This window comes from Ranitomeya variabilis, chromosome 1 (assembly GCF_051348905.1).
Source record: "Ranitomeya variabilis isolate aRanVar5 chromosome 1, aRanVar5.hap1, whole genome shotgun sequence".
NCBI classification, from domain to species: domain Eukaryota; kingdom Metazoa; phylum Chordata; class Amphibia; order Anura; family Dendrobatidae; genus Ranitomeya; species Ranitomeya variabilis.
The window spans coordinates 872,580,503-872,604,429 of NC_135232.1; the positions used below are offsets into that span (position 1 = coordinate 872,580,503).

The 23,927-nt window shown below is 41.2% G+C and overlaps 1 protein-coding gene across 2 annotated transcripts in view; it reads left to right on the forward strand.

The window, feature by feature from the left end:
• The window catches only part of LOC143788104 (venom factor-like), a 381,787-nt gene that overhangs the window by 209,740 nt on the left and 148,120 nt on the right, over positions 1–23,927 (forward strand). Inside the window, exons 14-18 of one of the 2 annotated variants that reach the window (XM_077277495.1) lie at positions 323–481; positions 3,857–3,986; positions 8,184–8,258; positions 8,625–8,816; positions 11,306–11,411. In XM_077277495.1, coding sequence (XP_077133610.1) covers positions 323–481; positions 3,857–3,986; positions 8,184–8,258; positions 8,625–8,816; positions 11,306–11,411 — 662 coding nt within the window. The remainder of the gene's footprint in view (positions 1–322; positions 482–3,856; positions 3,987–8,183; positions 8,259–8,624; positions 8,817–11,305; positions 11,412–23,927) is intronic. The other variant, XM_077277503.1, reaches the window with a different exon arrangement.

The following is a 23,927-nucleotide window of genomic DNA, read 5'->3' on the forward strand; positions in this document are numbered from 1 at the left end:
GGGGTAGGTGGCAGGCTCCATATCTGAGTGTCTTCTTGCGGTCCCCTGATAGAGCCCCTAGATAGGCACTTTATGCTATAATATTTATAATATTTTGTTCATATTTGCAAATTAACTCTCCAGTTGGACAGAAAATCGCGATAAATTGCAGTAATCATCTAGGATTTTTTATAAATTCCCTAAATGTAATGTTGCTATGTAACTTCATACCTTGGCACTTGACAGAATTCTCCAGAAAATGATTCCAATGTTCAGCACTCCAGGTCTGGTCATTATTAATTTGTTAGAAAATAAATACCTTGTACCATGTTTGTTTTAACAGCTAACAATACAAGCACCTAAAACAGCAAGAAATTTTTACAAACCTCAAGAAAAGGTAGAACTTCGTTTGACTGGAGATAAAGGAGCATATGTGGGCTTGGTGGCTGTAGACAAGGCAGTATTTGTCCTTAACAGCAAAAACAGGCTCACCCAGGACAAGGTCTGTATTAAAGAAATATATAACTAGATGTGTCTATAATTGTCTTTTACAATCTATTAACTACAGGTATGGAAAATATGCCTTTAAATAACTAAACTATGTCACAAATCCTAGGGATTTGGACTGTATGTTACTTTTTAAAGGGAACCTGTCAGAAACTTTACCCCGCTAAACAAATTAATATGACTGTATACAGTAGCTCTCTAAAAGTTAAGCCCAATGTATAGAGAACTAAGTCAAAGTGTGGAGTACAAGGTACAGCTCCATTCTGGAGAAGTGTATGTTTGTGTGTATATTCTCACTGGTATATTGTCTCTCCTAATAGGTACCTGAAGGAAGAGCAATGCTCACCTGAAAATATATACAAATAGCTCTGTCTCTAAAGGAAAAACAATGCCTATCTATCATCCCTCTTCTCTCTCTTAAATCCCTTAACGACCACCAATATGCATTAAAATGGCCTTATTCCCACATTGCCATTTCAAAACAACGATCGGGATTAAGGATATAACACCCCCCAGAGTTGGAAACACCCAGGGTTTCAGCTACTGGAGGTAACCGAGACCACTGAGAACATGATCAGGGCCGTTGTTTCTGGTCCCTGATCACCGTTGTTCAATGAATAATGGAGATTACGTAAAAAGACAAACTGTGATCTGGTTAAAACATATTTTCTCCCTCCTCTGACATGATATAACATGTCGGAGAGAAAAATAGGGTACTCTACGGTACCTTTATATCAGTTACACCATTCCCCCGGCCCCCCATCTTCTTCTGTATAAGGAAAATGACAGGCGCATTCCGCCTCCCTGCACCCGGCAACCACTGAGATTTTTTTCATTGGCTGTAGGCTTTTGATTACTGTGAGAGACCCCATCACAGTGATCAAAATACCCAATATTTGATAAACATGGCAGCACTTGGGCTGTGCTTCTCTCTTCTCTCCTTGTAGTTGTTCTGGGACAGAAGAGAGATACACTATATCCAAGTGCTGATCTGTCAGTGAAGAAAAAATTAAAAAAAAATTTCTAGCTCCATTTCTGTAAATCCTTCTGCGATCTCCTAATCACCCCTTTGATTACCCCCTGAATCATCCATCTTAGCATATTACATTTTTTTAATATATTTTTTTTATTCTTTGCATGGTTCTTGCTGAACCTCCTGTACCAGATAATACTTTTAGAATTTTGTAGGGGATTGCTTATTTTGTACACATAGCAGCTTCTATCTTGGTGGGCGGGAGCCTTCTATGGTATACCACGTCTATATGCACATTCATCCCTCATATAGGGATTGATGGAGCTAAACTCACTTTGTACAACCAGCCAAGCTAAAGCAGACAGCGGGGGGCTGGTATTGTCTGGCTGGTAAAGGACCCCCCCAGCCTAAAAATAGCAGCCAGAAGTCACCCCAGAAAAGGCACATTAAAGGAGCCAATTCTGGTGCTTTGCCTGGATCTTCCCACTTACCATGGTGCAGTGGCAAGTGGGGTGATAGTTGGGAGAGTTGATGTCACCTTTGTACTGTCAGGTGACATCAAGCACAGAGTTTAGTAATGGAGATGTGTAGTGATATTGTTTTAAAAAAAATCACCCAGAATAAAGTCCTTTAATTGAAATAATGACACAAACTTCTTTAATATTCATCACGTGTTTGCAGAGAATATAATCTATTTGTTCCACAATGTGTGCTACATCTAGATGCCAGGCTACATTGTTGCATGATGCAACTATACAGCCTGCCATCCAGCTGAAACACTGAGCTGTGCGTATTTTCTCAGCACCTCATGATGAACTACTCTCACCTCACTGTTATCAGCGGAAGCGCCGTTACAACTTTTCCCATGCGGTGACGTCAGTCAGGACAAAGGAATTCATCGCAAGACACGTTGCTTAGTGTCTCTTCTTGATTGCAATTAGGGAAACTCGGCACTTCTGAAATTTTTGTGGTGCACAAGTAAGATAACCAAATTTGTCAACTGTGATGTAGAAATACTTGCCACTTATATAGGTGTATTCAAGTACTTTTTACTGAATGTAGAAATTCCGGAAAATTAAGAGCTGTTTCGGTAAATACCTGACCTTCATCAGTCATCTGAATAGAGGAGATCTTTGTGGAAGCGCACTGTGCGAAAGTCTGCAGTGTGTCCACTGCGGAGACAGGAAGCGCTGCTGGTTGGCAGGCTGTGTTGTCACATCATGCAACAATACAGCCTGACACCTAGATGTAGCAGAGCTACACCCTTCGTGGGACAAATGGATTATTATTTTCTCTGTGGACAGGTGAGGAATATTGTTGTTTATTATTTTAATTCTGCTACCCGCCAAGGTAGAAACCACTATGTGCCCAAAACAACCAATCCCAACACTGAGCAGAGCGTCTCTCGGTGAACTCCTTTGACTTGACTGACATCACCACTTGTGGTGCCGTCAGAAAGGTCCTGGGAGTTCACTTTCACTTTGGAAAAGTATAATATTACAGGGTATATATATTAGATTCCTTGATAAGGCGTTGATCCAGGGAACTAGTCTGATTGCCGTATGTGGGGTCGGGAAGGAATTTTTTTCCCCATGATGGAGCTTACTCTTACCACATGGGGTTTTTTTGCCTTCCCCTGGATCAACATGTTAGGGCATGTTAGGTTAGGCTATGGGTTGAACTAGATGGACTTAAAGTCTTCCTTCAACCTTAATAACTATATGTAACTATATGTAACTAAATGGTGCAGAATTCTTTTAGCAGAGCAGGGGTTAATCGCCGGAGCCCGCATAAAAGGAGGGTAGGGGTTAAACTAACATGCACTAAAAATTGCTAAACTGTGTGTGAAGACCTAGAATACTCTGCACCACTAGACAGGTTACTTTTTTTGTGTGCCCCTTTGACCAAAGACATAGATCCCAGTGATGATACAAGAATAGTGCAGACATTATAGGATGGAGTCAAAACTGGCTTACTCACTGTGAGGCAGGAAAGTGTATTGGCACTCTTCTCATCTCTACTGATTAGGCGGGAATTGGTAGTTGTCAGTCAGGATTTGGCCCAAAACTGCTATCGTTCATGCCAGGGTGGATTGCAGAAGTCTTTGCATAAACTTCTGTACAAACATTATGCAGAAACATGTCTTTGCTGAAACATCTGACTAAAAAGTCTGAAAACACCGAAGCAGAAAACATTGTAAAAAAGCAAAATTTGTCTTGAGCTCCAAACTTTTGGCCACGACTGCAGTCTGTGTTACTTATGGAGCAGACCAGTATTATGTTTCTGCTATTTTCATGCAGATATTGATGGTTTTTGGTAACAGCTAAGGATGACATGAAAGATACTAAGATCCAATTTTCTGTGTTTATTTTGTGACATCTGTTTTGTTAAATCTAGGTATGGGATGACGTACAGCAAAATGATATTGGATGCACAGCTGGAAGTGGAGCCGATCCTCTGGGTGTATTTCAAGATGCCGGCCTAGATTTCGCAACTAATTTAGACATGCAAACTCCAGCCAGAAAAGGTAAATACACAAAAAGATACTGGTAGGTTTTTTCTTAGGCTACTTTCACACTTCCGTCTTTATAAAGACGTTGCAATGCGTCGTTCTGTGCAAAAAACGCATCCTGCAAAGTTGCCCACAGGATGCGTTTTTTGCACATAGACTTGTATTACTGACGCATCGCGACGTATGGACACACGTTCCATACGTCGTGGCACTGAATGCGTCGGTAATTGGCGGACCGTCGTCACAAAAAAAGTTCAATGCAACTTTTTTGTGCGACGCGTCCACCATTTTTGACCGCGCATGCGCGGCCGAAACTCCGCCCCCTCCTCCCTGCTCATCACAATGGGCAGCGGATGCGTTGTAAAACTGCATCCGCTGCCCACGTTGTGCTAAATTTAGCACAAAGTCCGTCGGTACGTCGGGCCGACGGTTTGCGACGGCCCCGTACCGACGGAAGTGTGAAAGTAGCCTTAGCTTTCAAGTGGACAGCTTGGGACACTGAAGCTGGTTGGGTCCAGCAATCTGGCCAGCTATAGAGTGTGGCTTGTAAACTGCTTAGGCTACTTTCACACATCAGTTTGTTGCCGTCAGGCTTAATCTGGCGAAATTTCCAAAAAAGGATCCGTTGCAAATTATGAAAAACTGATGCAACGGATCCGTTTTTTCGCTGGATCCGAGTTTGTGGATCTGCCGGCTATTTTGGATCCTGGGGAGGGGAGAGAGAGAGAGAGAGAGACCAGAATGGAAAATCTCCATCTAAAATTAGCATGCTCAGTTTAAAAAACGGAATCCGTCGCCAGATTCCATCTTTTGACGGATCCGGCGCCATAGTCTTCCATTATAGCAAACGCCGGATCCATCGCTGTCCATTTTTTTGATGGACACAAAAAACTTTACTATGTCCATTTTCTTCGGCCGCCGGAAAAACAATTTTCAATGGATCCGGTGAAAAACGGATGAAACGTGAGACCATCCATCTCATTCTGTCCCCAATACAAGTCTATGAGAAAAAAAGGGATCCGGCGGCAACTTTTGCCTTATCAGTTTTTTTCAAAATTCTCTGGATTGTGCCTGACGGCAAAAAACTGATGTGTGAAGGGGGCCTTAGCAAGCAACTTTCAACTTGCACTTCTTTCCTAAGAGCCTGCCACTCTGGGGTGTCTGGCAACCTCGGCAAGAATGAAAAATTCCACAGTTTTTGACAGGAGAGGATTTTTAATGCTAAGTAAATTGCAAAGTTACTTGCTCTTACAAAGATGGTGTAAATTACTAAAAAAATACAGGCCACCTGCTGGCAATGTACATGGCGGTGGTTATTGGTAGTTGAAAATGTTCCAAATTCATCAAGAAAAAAAAGAACATTTCTCCCAAACTTATCCAAAAAATCATGTGAAAACCCAGATGAACATCTAAGATTCTTGGAATGAGATGCTTCAGATAAAGTCTGTAATATGACTCCATCATTTAAAGACATTTTCAAAAACATTTTTATCTATGAGAAAGATGCGAAGCAAAAATCACTAATAAAAGCAATTGTCTAGAATAAGACAAATATGACAGTTTTCATCCAAAAACAGCTTGGCATTGTCTTTTTTTTTTTAAGACTAAATCAGTCATATTACTATTATAATCCTGTACAACCTGCCTTAGGCTGCCGTCACACTAGCAGTATTTGGTCAGTATTTTACATCAGTATTTGTAAGCCAAAATCAGGAGTGGGTGATAGAAACTTATGCACCACTTCAGCATTTATTAGGCCGGCGTCACACTAGCGAGTTTTGCAGTGCAGAAAATACGGATTGCATACGGTACAATGATTCTCTATGGCCCAGCTCCTATCTGCTGTATTTTACTGATCCGTATTATACGGTCTTGTACGGCCGTAGAAAATCACAGTATGCTGCGTTTATCACCGTATTGCGCAAAAAAATCGCCAATGAAAGTCTATGGCCTTATACTTTTCCTCTATTTGTTCCACTTCTGGTTTTGGCTTACAAATACTGATGTAAAATACTGAGCAAATACTGCTAGTGTGACGGCAGCCTTACTGGGATGTGTTTTAACCCCTTACTGCCATTGGACGGGATAGTACGTCCAATGGCAGTACCCCAGTTTTGATGTGGGCTCCGGCGGTGAGCCCACCTCAAAGCTGCGACATGTCAGCTGTTTTAAACAGCTAACATGTGCCCGCAATAGGCACGAGTGGAATCGCGATCCACTCACGCCTATTAATTAGTTAAATGCCACTGTCAAACGCAGACAGCGGCATTTAACAAGCGCTGCAGTCCGCGCGGCTGGAAGTACTCGCACCGCTGACCCCCGTCGCATGATCGGGGGTGATCGGTGCATTTCTATCCCAACCACAGGTCTCCTGAAGACCTCCATTGTTGTTGATGATGGATTGCTAGGAGCAACACCCTGTGGTCGGCGCTCAAAGCAACGCTGTAATTCTGCTACATAGAGGTGATCTGAACATCACCTCTATGTAGCAGAGGCGATCGAGTTGTGGCAGCTTCTAGTATCCCATGGAGGCTATTGAAGCATGTGAAAAAAAAAATGTGTTTAAAAATATTTTTTAAAAAAAGTAAAATAAAAGTTCAAATCGCCCCCTTTTCGCCCCAAACAAAATAAAACAATAAAAAAAATCAAACATACACATATTTTGTATCGCCGTGTTCAGAATTGCCCGATCGATCAATAAGAAATAAGGATTAACCTGATCTCTAAATGGCGTAGAGAAAAAAAAAATCAAAACTCCATAATTACGTTTTTTTGGTCGCCGCGACATTGCATTAAAATGCGATAACGGGCGATCAAAAGAAGATATCTGCACCAAAATTGTATCATTAAAAATTTCAGCTCTGCACGCAAAAAATAAGCCCTCATCTGACCCGAGATCCCGAAAAATGGAGACGCTACGGGTATCGGAAAAATTGCGCAATTTCTTTTTTTTTAAGCAAAGTTTGGAATTTGTTTTCACCACTTAGATAAATAATAACCTAGACATGTTTGGTGTCTATGAACTCGTTATGACCTGGAGAATCAAAATATAAGGTCAGTTTTAGCATTTAGTGAACCTAGCAAAAATGCCAAACCAAAAACCAGTGTGGGATTGCACTTATTTTGCAATTTCACCGCACTTGGAATTTTTTTCCCGTTTTCTAGTACACGACATGGTAAAACCAATGGGTCATTCAAAAGTACAACTCGTCTCGCAAAAAACAAGCCCCCACATGGCCATATTGACAGAAAAATATAAAAGTTATGGTTCTGGGAAGAAGGGGAGCGAAAAATGAAAACGATAAACCGAAAAAAGCTCTGGGGGTTAAGGGGTAATTACTGTTTTAATACTATCAGGAGGAGATTTTAACTACAGGACAAGCTGCCCACACACCCACCGCTACTGACTAACAGAAGTGTGCAAAAAAGATGCCAATCAGTGGTGTGAGTGGGGTTAAAAAAAACTCAGTATTTGAGCTCTGCTGGATTTGCAGCAAAGAAAACTAATTCTATCACAACTGCTCCATCCAGTGTAAACTAAGTGACACATTGCTGAAATCAAGGCCTCTGCCCCTTTATCATGCTGCTAACATATTTCCTTTAACCTAGAGCAACATAATGGTGTGTTCCACGTCCACAGAAAGAAAAACATAATGAGCTCAAAATAGAACTTTATACTCTCTTATATACGTTCATCTATAACTTAGAAATTGTGATTTTTTTTTAATGATGAGTACAATTTATTGAAAAATATTTAGCTTGTGCAGTAGTGTAGGTAGAGATCTCATAAACATATTCTATTTGAAAAGGGTACAGAGATAAAGCATTAAATTAAAAAATATAAGTTGTTTCACAAAAGAACATGACCTCGTATAGTAATATTGATTGTAAGCTCTCATGAGCAGGGTTGTTTTATTTTGCTTTCTTCATTATAGTATTGTTAACGCTGTTACTTATTTATGACTTTTGTGTTTGAAACTGTTTAACTGTAAAGCGCTGCGGAATACGTTGGCGCTATATAAATAAAGATTATTATTATATTGATGGACCATAAAGAAAACAGTACGACTTGAAATGCAACCATGAAAAAAACCTAAAGTTTTGTCCTTAAGATCTAAATGAATGGGAACAAAAATGGGTTAATATTTTTCTGTTGAGTTGAAGAAGAGCTACCTACAGTATATGCAATGCCAATAATGAGATGTTTTCCAGATTTTACCTGTCCTTCAGGCCACACTGGACGTAGCCGTCGTTCCATAGAATTGATAGAAGCAAAGCATAAAAAAGGTGATTGCTTGACCTACCTTAAATACAGGGTTTATTGTTTTAGAAATGTATTAACAGGTTTTTGTTTTTGTTTTAAGCCTGCATATTAAGCTATAAATTGAAACTAATATGATCAGGAGCGTAACTATGGAGGGTGCAGGAGTTGCCGTCGCCAAAATTCTATAGGGCCCTGTGCCCAAACAGTCCAATTGCCCCATATGAGAAGACCCATACTATACTATTGTTAGGGGATATGTTGGAGATTTTTCCTTTAGGTCCATCGGTTTCAAGTTACACAAGGGAATATGATGATATGTTATGTGACAATTTGTTCGGTACCCACGGAAAACATTTTCAAATATCCAATATTACTTTATTGTTCTACAGCAAGTGCAAGTCCTGTACATCTGAAACCATGTTGTTTGGCTGGGTTGCATGAGAGTCCTATGGGGCTTTCTTGCGTTAAGAGAAGAAAGCAGGTTCAGCTGGGGGAGGAATGTGCAGCCATGTTCTTGGAGTGCTGCTTGCATGCAGAGGAACTAAGAACACGATTAATTGCCGACTTTGGATGGGACAGGGGTAAGTATTTTGTTTCTTTATGTTGTTCTGTATTCTAGCTGTACTGCATGATACCTGCACATGACTATCTTCAGCATTTCTATAGGTAATGAAGGGAGTGGTGATCACATATGTTCACTACTACTTCCATCTCAAGGGTACTCACAGATCCCTTTCCTCATGATTGGGTTCGGACATGACCGCTCTCTTCCGGTATTGCAACCAGGGATAGAGTGACTGCATATTTGTACCTTCAGATTTATCGCGGTTTGTTCCGCGGTTTCCGCTGCGGGATTACTGCTGTACTATTGATGCTGCATATACAGCAATATGCAGCATCAATAGTAATGTAAAAAATAATAAAAATTGGCTATACTCACCCTCTGACGTCGCGATCTCCCCGGCGCTGCAAGCGGCTGTGCCGACAAGGACCTTCGTGACGTCACGGTCATGTGACCGCGGCGTCATCACGGTCATGTGACCGCGACGTCACCACAGGTCCTGTTCGGCACAGCAACTGAGACCGGACGGCCGCGGGCAGCGCTGAGAGGTGAGTATAGCTTCATTTTTTATTTTAATTCTTTTTTTTACACTATTTTATGGTTCCCAGGGCCTGGAGGAGAGTCTCCTCTCCTCCACCCCGGGTACCACCCGCACATTATCCGCTTACTTCCCGCAACGTGGGCACAGCCCCATGCGGGAAGTAAGCGGTTCAATGCATTTCTATGGGTGCAGAATCGCAGCGATTCTGCACAAAGAAGTGACATGCTGTGGGTTGTAAACCGCTGCGTTTCTGCGCGGTTTTTCCCGCAGCATGTGCACTGCGGTTTGCGGTTTCCATAGGGTTTACATGTTAATGTAAACGCTATGGAAACTGCTGCGGACCCGCAGCATCAAAATCGCGGCGGTTCCGCGGTAAAAACCGCAGCGTGTGAACATGGCCTAAGATTCACATATACTGGATCCTCTAGAAAATCAAACATTTATGCAAATCTTTTAAACATTTAGTATGTATAATCAATGTCACACTAATACAATGTATACAAATATAAAATAAAAATTCTGGCATTGTTGCCTTTTTTTTTTTTTTTAAAACCAAATGACTAGTGATGGGTGAACCCGAACACAGTAAAGCTCAGGGTCTGTACCGAACACCTAGTGTCCATGCACAGACTCCGAACATGGACTTCTCCCGGAAGTTCGAGTTGCTCTTCGGGTTTGGCAGCCAGAATAAAGCTTGTTGAAAGACTGCAGCACATCCAATCAACAAGCTTTTCTGGTGTGGACACTTCTGACCTAATCACAGCCATGCCAAGTGTTGGAAGTGTGTTAAAATAAATACATTTAAAAAAACATGGGGTCCTGTCTATTTTTGATAACAAGCACAGGCAAAGCAAGCAGCTACAGATTGCAGCCGTCAGCTGTTTGCTTTGTCTTGGTTGGTTGTTTTTGACTCCTGGGGTTAGTAATGGGGGTGTCTTATGTATGTCCATTACTAACCCCTGGTCTTGATGTCAACGGACATTACACAACTGACATCAACCTCAAAACCATTACCCCACTTGCCAATGCACCAGGGCATGCTGGAAGAGCCGAGGCTAGGTGCCAAAATTGGCATATCTAATGGATGTGCCATTTCTTGGGCTACTGAGGTCTGGTGTTATTAGTCATGGCCCCTTCCCAGCCTATTAATATCAGCCCACAGCTGTTTGCTTAGCCTTTGCTGGTTATTAAAAACAGTGAGAATATTGGCCTCTTCCCAGAATAATTACAAAAGCCCACAGCTGTCTGCTTTTCTACAGCTGGGTATGAAAAATAAGAAGGACCCCACGCCATTTTTTCTTTTCTTTTTTTATTTATTAGCTAAATATATGTGCAGTATGCTACACATGCACTGCACTAATTATATATCTCACTAACATATTTCTTACTATACACAGGCCCCAGCTGATGAATACTGTCATCAGACTCACCTGCTCTCTTTGCTATCAGCGAGAGCATTCGACGCTGATGACAGTTGTAGACATCAGCAGGGGCCTTACCGGCAGTAACCTTTCAACTGCCGGTCACAGCCCCTGGCTCACACTCTGTGTGACAGTGTGGGAACCTGTAGTGGTCCATGATACCCAGCAACATTGACCAGCGGTGACTTCAGTAAGTCAGAGCCAGTGTTTACCAATCTGTCACACAGGGGCCCTGAGTTTCTGGATCAAGTTCAGGCATCGTTTTGGTACCCAAACCGAACTTTTTTTTATAAAGTTTGGCCAAAGCCACCCATCCCTACAAATGACATGTTGAATTCATTTCTCAGGTCAGTATTGTTATGTGGACACCTAATATGTGTAGATATTTTGTTTTAATATAATGCATATAGCATATTTTAATTAAAGAATCAATATTTGAGGGATTTTTTTAGAAGGTGGACTTTTTAAAAAATTTTTATTCCATAAAATAGAAAGTGTATTGCATTGAAAAATCCAAGGGACTCATTCGTTTTTTTTTAACTGCAGCTGATAACACTGAGGAAGATTTTGAAGATGAAAGTGCACCAAGAAGTAATTTCCCTGAGAGTTGGCGGTGGAATTTGTTTGAACTAAATAGAGTATCAAAAGAAGAGTAAGTGTGAATACTAGAATCAGTGCGCTTAGAGGTCTCATGCCATCTGTATCAACATAAGTACTGAGCCCAGTGATTGGTTGCAGCAGTCATGTTCGCTGTAGTCACATTTGCAACCTGGCAAAAACCAAGGGCAATGGTGGAGAGGCATCAATGGTCGGGGTAGGGGTAACTAATTTTATAATCTTGTTATTTTTAACTTCCCCAAGCCAACATAACAACTAAATATAATCGGAGAAAATGTCTATAAATCCAAAGTACAGTGCCTTAAATATCATAAATAATGTAATTGCTATTGCTAAATATTACAAGGTTATTAGGGCACACTAACATTTTACAAGTGGTCCATGGTTTGGGGCCTCTTTCTATGAGCCAGAGCAGTTACTTCCCCGGTGGTCTTGGACCCATCATGCTATCTAATACTAGAGCCGGCTCCAACTGTTACAGTTCATTATTGGAGATCAGCTGACCGCCATTTTCTTTTTCATTTTACAGAAGGTGTGGCCAATAACTTTTTTTAATGTTCAGAGAGCTCCTTAGGTTCAGTATTACATTTTCTGGAACTTAGTGGTCCTTGTTACTTTAGATGTTTCAACGCTTGGCGGTTAGTGAAAAAAAAATCTGTTGGTTAGTGAAACCTCCAAAGTCTGACCATTGGTGGTCACAGATAAGTTAACACCATAATGACCTAATCTTTATGTTGTGGCCTAATTTTAGCATTTTAAATGACCATAACTACGGTATATTTTTGGCTGATATAAGTGTAAGAGACATGTGGAATTTTTTGTCACTGTTTAAAGGGATGCATAGCAATAATATTTAGTATAAATATAATTATTCGGGTTAGTATAGTTGTGTGGTTACCTAAAATGTATAGAATTTTTGTTGTAATGTAATATATGTGCAGTATCATTTGTTGCATAATAGAGAATTACCGTAATATTTTATTGGATTTCTAATATTTTTATTAAATTTTTATTCTATTATTTTAATGGAACAGGAACATTTTTTTTTTGCGTTTTTGACTCTGCATTTTTGTCTTTTAGGGCTCATACCCATATGTGAGAAAAAAACGGTCCGTAGTCTGGAAAGAAAAAACAGACGAGTGCCATGCGAGTACAATTTTCACACTTAGCATCCAATTTACATCCGAGTGCAGTGCGGATGCTATCCGATTGCAATGCGCTTTTAACATGAGCTTTTATATACAGCAGTTCTCTGTCATTTACACATCGTTTTCAAAGGAAATATTTGTCAAAACAGATAGATAGATAGATAGATAGATAGATAGATAGATAGATAGATAGATGGATAGATAGAAGAAAAGCCGGCAATTCACTGTGTGCGTACAGTAAAATCACACTGACAGGTCAGAATAGAATACTGTAGATAGAATAGATACAGTATATACACATAGAATACACACACGTGTATATATATATATATATATATATATATATATATATATATATATATATATATATACTGTGTATATATATATATATATATATATATACATACATACAGTGGGGCAAAAAAGTATTTAGTCAGTCAGCAATAGTGCAAGTTCCACCACTTAAAAAGATGAGAGGCGTCTGTAATTTACATCATAGGTAGACCTCAACTATGGGAGACAAACTGAGAAAAAAAAATCCAGAAAATCACATTGTCTGTTTTTTTAACATTTTATTTGCATATTATGGTGGAAAATAAGTATTTGGTCAGAAACAAACAATCAAGATTTCTGGCTCTCACAGACCTGTAACTTCTTCTTTAAGAGTCTCCTCTTTTCTCCACTCATTACCTGTAGTAATGGCACCTGTTTAAACTTGTTATCAGTATAAAAAGACACCTGTGCACACCCTCAAACAGTCTGACTCCAAACTCCACTATGGTGAAGACCAAAGAGCTGTCAAAGGACACCAGAAACAAAATTGTAGCCCTGCACCAGGCTGGGAAGACTGAATCTGCAATAGCCAACCAGCTTGGAGTGAAGAAATCAACAGTGGGAGCAATAATTAGAAAATGGAAGACATTCAAGACCACTGATAATCTCCCTCGATCTGGGGCTCCACGCAAAATCCCACCCCGTGGGGTCAGAATGATCACAAGAACGGTGAGCAAAAATCCCAGAACCACGTGGGGGGACCTAGTGAATGAACTGCAGAGAGCTGGGACCAATGTAACAAGGCCTACCATAAGTAACACACTACGCCACCATGGACTCAGATCCTGCAGTGCCAGACGTGTCCCACTGCTTAAGCCAGTACATGTCCGGGCCCGTCTGAAGTTTGCTAGAGAGCATTTGGATGATCCAGAGGAGTTTTGGGAGAATGTCCTATGGTCTGATGAAACCAAACTGGAACTGTTTAGTAGAAACACAACTTGTCGTGTTTGGAGGAAAAAGAATACTGAGTTGCATCCATCAAACACCATACCTACTGTAAAGCATGGTGGTGGAAACATCATGCTTTGGGGCTGTTTCTCTGCAAAGGGGCCAGGACGACTGATCCGGGTACATGAAAGAATGAATGGGGCCATGTATCGTGAGATTTTGAGTGCAAACCTCCTTCCATCAGCAAGGGCATTGAAGATGAAACGTGGCTGGGTCTTTCAACATGACAATGATCCAAAGCACACCGCCAGGGCAATGAAGGAGTGGCTTCGTAAGAAGCATTTCAAGGTCCTAGAGTGGCCTAGCCAGTCTCCAGATCTCAACCCTATAGAAAACCTTTGGAGGGAGTTGAAAGTCCGTGTTGCCAAGCGAAAAGCCAAAAACATCACTGCTCTAGAGGAGATCTGCATGGAGGAATGGGCCAACATACCAACAACAGTGTGTGGCAACCTTGTGAAGACTTACAGAAAACGTTTGACCTCTGTCATTGCCAACAAAGGATATATTACAAAGTATTGAGATGAAATTTTGTTTCTGACCAAATACTTATTTTCCACCATAATATGCAAATAAAATGTTAAAAAAACAGACAATGTGATTTTCTGGATTTTTTTTTCTCAGTTTGTCTCCCATAGTTGAGGTCTACCTATGATGTAAATTACAGACGCCTCTCATCTTTTTAAGTGGTGGAACTTGCACTATTGCTGACTGACTAAATACTTTTTTGCCCCACTGTATGTCGGTGACACACACATATATATGTATTTATATTGAACTGACAGATAGAAGAAAAACCGGTAATTTATCTGCCGGCATCTGTAAATTCACTGCAGGAGTCGACAGGATAGAAGAGATCGATTACATACATAAATACAAATAGAATAGATAGATATATAGATAGATATCAGTGACAAATACAATTAGTACAGTGTGTGTGCAAATTACTGGACATGTATTTAATTAATAAACAATTATTTTACGGAAAAAAATGGCGTGGGCTCCCGCGCAATTTTCAAAACCAGCAGAGGGAAAGCCAGCGACTGGGGGCAGATGTTTATAGCCTGGGAAGGGGGTACTACCCATGGAGCTTCTCAGGCTATTAATATTAGCTCACAGCTGTATACTTATTGAAAAACAAATTAAATCTCACAGGGTCTTTATCAAGCAAAAAAACATAGAAAAAAAAGAACCCTTAAAAAATAACCTTTATTGATGAATATGGAAAAGTATATCAAAAACCAAAAGTTCTTTTCATGTATATACACTGCTAAAAAAATAAAGGGAACACTTAAACAACAGAATATAATTCCAAGTAAATCAAACTTCTGTGAAATCAAACTGTCCACTTAGGAAGCAACACTGTTTGACAATCAATTTCACATGCTGTTGTGCAAATGGAATAGACAACAGATGGAAATTATTGGCAATTATCAAGTCACACTCGATAAAGGAGTGGTTCTGCAGGTGGGGACCACAGACCACATCTCAGTACCAATGCTTTCTGGCTGATGTTTTGGTCACTTTTGAATGTTGGTTGTGCTTTCACACTCATGGTAGCATGAGACAGACTCTACAACCCACACAAGTGGCTCAGGTAGTGCAGCTCATCCAGGATGGCACATCACTGCGAGCTGTGGCAAGAAGGTTTGGTGTGTCTGTCAGCTTAGTGTCCAGAGGCTGGAGGTGCTACCAGGAGACAGGCCAGTACACCAGGAGATGTGGAGGGGGCCGTAGGAGGGCAACAACCCAGCAGCAGGACCGCTACCTCAGCCTTTGTGCAAGGAGGAACAGGAGGAGCACTACCAGAGTCCTGCAAAATGACCTCCAGCAGGCCAAAAATGTGCATGTGTCTACACAAACGGTTAGAAACCGACTCCATGAGGATGGTCTAAGTGCCCGACATCCACAGATGGGGGTTGTGCTCACAGCCCAACAATTTGCAAGACGCTTGGCATTTGCCACAGAACACCAGTATTGGCAAATTCACCACTGGCACCCTGTGCTCTTCACAGATGAAAGCAGGTTCACACTGAGCACATGTGACAGATGTGACAGAGTCTGGAGACACTGTGGAGAGTGATCTGCTGCCTGCAACATCCTTCAGCATGACCGGTTTGGCAGTGGGTCAGCAATGGTGTGGGGTGGCATTTTTTTGGAGGGCTACACAGCTCTCAATGTACTCGCCAGAGGTAGACTGACTGCGATTAGGTACTGAGATGAGATCCTCAGACCCCTTGTGAGACCATATGCTGGTGCAGTTGGCCCTGGGTTCCTCCTAATGCAGGACAATGCCAAACCTCATGTGACTGGAGTGTCAGCAATTCCTGCAAGATGAAGGCATTGAAGCTATGGACTGGCCCACCCGTTCCCCAGACCTGAATCTGATTGAACACATCTGGGGCAGTCTCGCACCATCCACCAACGTCACGTTGCACCACAGACTGTCCAGGAGTTGGCGGATTCTTTAGTCCAGGTCTGGGAGGAGATCCTTCTGGAGAACATCCGCCGCCTCACCAGGAGCATGCCCAGGCGTTGTAGGGAGGTCATACAGGCACTTGGTGGCCACATACACTTCTGAGCATCATTACCTTGTCTTGAGGCATTTCCACTGAAGTTGGATCAGCCTGTAATTTGATTTTCCACTTTGATTTTGAGTACCATTCCAAATTCAGACCTCCATGGGCTATTAATTTTGATTTGCAAAAGAGTTAATGAGGTAGCGGCGCTAGTGTGAATATGTGGAAACAGATGCAGGTAATGTCCCGTACCATACAAGGGAATGAACAATTCCAATGAACTAAAATTATGAATTTACCCGCGCTCTGGAATAAAGTGCATTAGACAAACATTAGCGGTACTTGTTTACCTGTTTGATGTATAGAATGCTCAAGTTGCTTTATCTTGATGTAAGTCAGGTCAAGGATTATGTAGGGGCATGGACTGTGGTGTGAGAAAAAAGAAAGACGTTTGTCTCAAACACTGATTTTTCGAATTGTGATTAACTCACTAATGTGCCCCTTGTTCCTTGTGTATAAAATATAGTAACGATGATTAGGCGATTAAAATAAAGGTAAAAATAAAATATGAATGTACAATCCTTTGATCGAGGAGTCCTTTAGCAGTTACTCTTTAGATACGCTGCCCAAAAAAAAACCCCGATGCTTACCAAGCAAATAAGTTCATTTGTATAGGGGATTCAATAGGTAGTATAATATTAGTTCAGTACCTGTGATGCAAATGCTAGCGTGAACTAGAAGCTATCCGTGAGTGCCAGACGGTAGTGATAAGGCAGGTTACTTAGCTAATTGGATGCTGTGTTCGCCTGTCGGCTCCCAGGTGGCTTATGCGAGCGCTGTCCCGGCCGGTGACAGACGCTCTCGTGGCCTGTACTTGTAGATCCTTGCGCACTGCTCTGCAGGACCTTTGATAACGTTCGGGTCACATGATCGTCAGTCACGTGGTGCCCTTGGAGAAACCACGGATTGCTGTGGGGGCCAGAAAACCAACGCGTTTCGGAATAGCTGCGGATTCCTTCATCAGGGTTGGCCCCCCCTGCGTTGGGTGACTTTATATACCTGCGATTCGTCCCTCATAGACTAATTGAATGCGAACAGCTCCACTTCATTGTTCAAGCCCCTAGGTTTCAATATGTCCATCTCAAAAATATATTTGGTTTCCTCACGGGACATTTGTCTTATGAAGGCCCCATTTCGCCAATCACGTTGAACTACTTTAATGCCCGTTGCCTTCATTCCCTGTGTAGATCCCTCATGATGAATTGAAAAATGTTTAGATAACGGATGTTCATCATATTTATTACGTATATTACAGAGGTGTTCGTTAATCCTTTTACACAGGGTGCGTTTGGTGCGTCCCACGTACTGTTTCCCACATGGACACTCTATAACGTAGATCACCCTTTGTGTTGTACATGTTATAAAGTCCGTAATGGGGATTTGTGTACCGTTTTTTTATAACACATATTTTTGTTTGATTAATTTTAATGATTTACACATTTTACATTTTTGGCACGGAAAGAAACCCTGTAATACTTGCTTAAAGGGTCCTTTGGTGTTACCTGGTGCCAAGGTGGCTACTAAATGTACCCCGTAGGATTAACGAACACCTCTGTAATATACGTAATAAATATGACGAACATCCGTTATCTAAACATTTTTCAATTCATCATGAGGGATCTACACAGGGAATGAAGGCAACAGGCATTAAAGTAGATCAACGTGATTGGCGAAATGGGGACAAATGTCCCGTGAGGAAACCAAGTACCGCTAATGTTTGTCTAATGCACTTTATTCCAGAGCGCAGGTAAATTCATAATTTTAGTTCATTGTAATTTTGATTTGCATTGATGATTTGTATGTGATTTTGTTGTCAGCACATTAAACTTTGTATGGAACAAAGTATTCAATGAGAATATTTCATTAATTCAGATCTAGGATGTGTTATTTGAGTGTTCCCTTTATTTTCTTGAGCAGTGTGTGTGTGTATATATACTATATGTATATATATATATATATATATATATATATATATATATATATATATAATCATCAAACAGATTGAGGCAGCACACCGTAATCAAATAGAAAAGTGTTCCTTTAAAGGCCCTTATGGCGATGCGTTTCGATCCAAGTGTGGATCTTTCTCAAGCATTGCTTGAGAACGAGCCACACTTGGATTGAAACATCGCCATATGGGCCATTAAAGGAACACTTTTTTCTATTTGATTACGGTGTGCTGCCTTAACCTGTTTGATGTTATTCATAAGGACTGGTACGTACCTGTGAGGCTTGGCACCCCCCTATTTTTGACTGTGCTGTCACTTTATATATATATATATATATATATATATATACTGTATGTGTATGTATATATGTATATATATATATATATATATATATATATATATATATATATATATATATATACATATACAGTGGGGCAAAAAAGTATTTAGTCAGTCAGCAATAGTGCAAGTTCCACCACTTAAAAAGATGAGAGGCGTCTGTAATTTACATCATAGGTAGACCTCAACTATGGGAGACAAACTGAGAAAAAAAAATCCAGAAAATCACATTGTCTGTTTTTTTATCATTTTATTTGCATATTATGGTGGAAAATAAGTATTTGGTCAGAAACAAAATTTAATCTCAATACTTTGTAATATATCCTTTGTTGGCAATGACAGAGGTCAAACGTTTTCTGTAAGTCTTCACAAGGTTGCCACACACTGTTGTTGGTATGTTGGCCCATTCCTCCATGCAGATCTCCTCTAGAGCAGTGATGTTTTTGGCTTTTCGCTTGGCAACACGGACTTTCAACTCCCTCCAAAGGTTTTCTATAGGGTTGAGATCTGGAGACTGGCTAGGCCACTCTAGGACCTTGAAATGCTTCTTACGAAGCCACTCCTTCATTGCCCTGGCGGTGTGCTTTGGATCATTGTCATGTTGAAAGACCCAGCCACGTTTCATCTTCAATGCCCTTGCTGATGGAAGGAGGTTTGCACTCAAAATCTCACGATACATGGCCCCATTCATTCTTTCATGTACCCGGATCAGTCGTCCTGGCCCCTTTGCAGAGAAACAGCCCCAAAGCATGATGTTTCCACCACCATGCTTTACAGTAGGTATGGTGTTTGATGGATGCAACTCAGTATTCTTTTTCCTCCAAACACGACAAGTTGTGTTTCTACTAAACAGTTCCAGTTTGGTTTCATCAGACCATAGGACATTCTCCCAAAACTCCTCTGGATCATCCAAATGCTCTCTAGCAAACTTCAGACGGGCCCGGACATGTACTGGCTTAAGCAGTGGGACACGTCTGGCACTGCAGGATCTGAGTCCATGGTGGCGTAGTGTGTTACTTATGGTAGGCCTTGTTACATTGGTCCCAGCTCTCTGCAGTTCATTCACTAGGTCCCCCCACGTGGTTCTGGGATTTTTGCTCACCGTTCTTGTGATCATTCTGACCCCACGGGGTGGGATTTTGCGTGGAGCCCCAGATCGAGGGAGATTATCAGTGGTCTTGAATGTCTTCCATTTTCTAATTATTGCTCCCACTGTTGATTTCTTCACTCCAAGCTGGTTGGCTATTGCAGATTCAGTCTTCCCAGCCTGGTGCAGGGCTACAATTTTGTTTCTGGTGTCCTTTGACAGCTCTTTGGTCTTCACCATAGTGGAGTTTGGAGTCAGACTGTTTGAGGGTGTGCACAGGTGTCTTTTTATACTGATAACAAGTTTAAACAGGTGCCATTACTACAGGTAATGAGTGGAGAAAAGAGGAGACTCTTAAAGAAGAAGTTACAGGTCTGTGAGAGCCAGAAATCTTGATTGTTTGTTTCTGACCAAATACTTATTTTCCACCATAATATGCAAATAAAATGTTAAAAAAACAGACAATGTGATTTTCTGGATTTTTTTTTCTCAGTTTGTCTCCCATAGTTGAGGTCTACCTATGATGTAAATTACAGACGCCTCTCATCTTTTTAAGTGGTGGAACTTGCACTATTGCTGACTGACTAAATACTTTTTTGCCCCACTGTATATAGAATAAAGGGTCAGAGTCTGTCATTGTCAATAACGTCACAGTTCAAAAAATGGAAGATTATGGCTAATTATTTCCACCAATTGCTTCACAAGTACAAAGGAATAGACTAGGGAGGATAGATAGTGCCTTACCCTGTATATGTATGTCCCTTCCTTGCACCGGAGGTTGGCACCCTGGGAAGCGATATGGCGCCCCCGCTCCACGTCGACTGACCCTTAATGACCCTATACAGAATTCCTAATCAAAAGTCACCACCAACACCTATCAAATATAAGTGCTATTAGTGCAAATATTGTAACTGATCCGTTAGTACTCCATCTATATCCGGTATTGAGCCAGATAATACTATGGCTCCATATTAAAGGGATATAAGAATGTGTGCATGCTCTGTATCTCAAATATCTCGTAATGGTTTGAGAAAAGGATATTATATGACACGGATCACAGATAAAAGCCGCAAAATACAAATGCCTTTATGTTAAGTTAAATTAGGCTTTCAATAGAAACACAGAGCTTACTAACAGAAAAATTAGTCCTGTATCAAACATGCGTTATGTAGTCAATAGCGCTCTTAACAATTCATAGAGCACAATTTAGTGAAAGGACATGCCCAATACAACAGGTCTACACTTGTTACAAAAGGGCTAAATAGCCCATCCTGTCAATGCATTTGAATGGTCCCAATGGCATAATGTGACAACATGTGCAGTATCATAAATTTCAATAAATGCAGAGAAAAAGCACATGAAAAAAGATAAACATGCCCAATATATCAAAAAGACACATTAGGTATGGAAGGGAAATACCCAGACCTGTCTAAGCATATAATGGCCACAACAGTATGCAACATATATAGGTGTATGAATCAGCTAAGCCTATAATAAGGTTACACTTATCTCAGGAGGCTGGTGCCCCATTCCAACGCATTTTCCCCCTGTTGTAGGTCCAAAAGGGGTTCATCAGGGGTAAGCTAATAATGAGCCACAGGCAGCTTTGAGCAATGGAACACTCCAGATTTCAGCGCAGATCAGGCTGTGAGGGAGCGCAGCTTCAGTGATGGCACCGCTAGTCACTGAAGGTGCGCTGGCAGCATTTCCTCATTCACCAGTGGTTTTCAGCCGGGACGGTCGCATCTTGGCACCGTCCTGGTTGAAAACTGTATATTCTTCAAATATGGATTACAGCGTGGGACACAACTACGGACAGGTATGGGTATATTGTTGGTTTATTTATTTTACTTTTATTACAGGAGATCGAGAACGTCACATGAAGTAGCTGGATAATAAAGATGGCAAACTGTGTTTAGTGTTTTTTTTCATTAAAAGACTTTACTCTGGCTGTGTTTTTATTTAACCTATGACAACTATAGGATTAGTAATGGATAGGTGTCTTATTGACACCTCTCCATTACTAAGCCGGTCTTGATGTCACCTTACAATAGAAAGGTGACATTAACCCCGCAGCTATTACCCCACTTGCCACCACTACAGGGCAAGTGGGAAGAGCGAGGCTAAGTGTCGGAATTGGCGCATCTTAGAGATGCACCTTTTCTAAGGCAGCTGAATGCTGATGTTTTTAGCCGGGGGGCAATATCCATGGCCCCTTCCTAGGCTATTAATATCAGCCCGCAGCTGTCTGCATAATCTTTCCTGGTTATTAATTATGGGGGAACCCCACGTCATTTTTTGGGGGGTCCCCCATTTTAATAGCCAGTAAAGGCTAAGTATACAGCTGTGAGTTGATATTAATAGCCTGGGAAGCTCCATGGGTATTACCCCCTTCCCTGGCTATAAACATCTGCCCCAAGTCGCTGGCTTTCCCTCTGCTGGTTTTGAAAATTGCGTGGAAGCCCACGCCATTTTTTTCCAATACATAATCATTTATTAATGAAATACATGCCCAGTAATTTGCACACACTGTTCTAATTGTATTTATCACTGACATCTATATATCTATCTATTCTCATAGAATGATAGAGTTGGAAGGGACCTCCTGGGTCATCTGGTCCAACCCCCTGCTCAGAGCAGGAAAATTAAAAAAAATAACATGTCAACGGTACCAGGGATTCCCAGCCAGTCTCCCATGCTGGTACTTTCCCACCCTCAAGCTGCTTAGCATCTACGATCTGACGAGGGAAGGCACATTCAGCTGAGAGTGGCCATTGACTTTTATTACAAATTGCAAATTTTTCAAATTTTATTACAAATTACAAATTTACAAAATTACAAATTTTATTACAAATATTCTATTTGTATTTACTGTATGTAATCCATCTCTTCTATCCTGTCGGCTCCTGCAGTGAATTTACAGAAGCCGGCAGATGAATTATCGTTTTTTTTTCTATCTTTCAGTTCAATATAAATACATACGGTATATATGTGTGTGTTACTGACATGTATATATACACTGTATGCAGAATTATTAGGCAAGTTGTATTTTGATCACATGATACTTTTTATACATGTTGTCCTACTCCAAGCTGTTCAGGCTTGAGAGCCAACTACCAATTAAGTAAATCAGGTGATGTGCATCTCTGTAATGAGGAGTGGTGTTGTCTAATGACATCAAAACCCTATATAAGGTGTACTTAATTATTAGTCAACTTCCTTTCCTTTGGCAAAATGGGTCAGAAGAGAGATTTGATGGGCTCTGAAAAGTTGAAAATTGTGAGATGTCTTGCAGAGGGATGCAGCAGTCTTGAAATTGCCAAACTTTTGAAGCGTGATCACCGAACAATCAAGCGTTTCATGGCAAATAGCCAACAGGGGCGCTAGAAGCGTGTTGAGCAAAAAAGACTCAAAATAACTGCCCATGAATTGAGAAAAATCAAGCATGAAGCTGCCAAGATGCCATTTGCCACCAGTTTTGCCATATTTCAGAGCTGGAATGTTACTGGAGTAACTAAAAGTACAAGGTGTGCGATACTCAGGGACATGACCAAGGTAAGGAAGGCTGAAAAACAACCACCTTTGAACAAGAAACATAAGATAAAACGTCAAGACTGGGCCAAGAAATATCTTAAGACTGACTTTTCAAAGGTTTTATTGACTGATGAAATGAGAGTGACTCTTGATGGGCCAGAGGCTGGATCAGTAAAGGGCAGAGAGCTCCACTCCGACTCAGACGCCAGCAAGGTAGAGGTCGGGGACTGGTATGGGCTGGTATCATCAAAGATGAACTTGTGTGACCTTTTCGGGTTGAGGATGAAGCTCAACCCCCAGACCTACTGCCAGTTTCTGGAAGACAACTTCTTCAAGCAGTGGTACAGGAAGAAGTCGGTATCGTTCAAGAAAAACATGATTTTCATGCAGGACAATGCTCCATCACATGCCTCCAACTACTCCACAGTGTGGCTGGCCAGTAAAGGTCTCAAAGAAGAAAACATAATGACACGGCCCCTTGTTCACCTGATCTGAACGCCATAGAGAACCTGTGGTCCCTCATAAAATGTGAGATCTACAGGGAGGGAAAACAGTACACCTCTCGGAACAGTGTCTGGGAGGCTGTGGTGGCTGCTGCACGCAATGTTGGTCGTAAACAGATCAAGCAGCTGACAG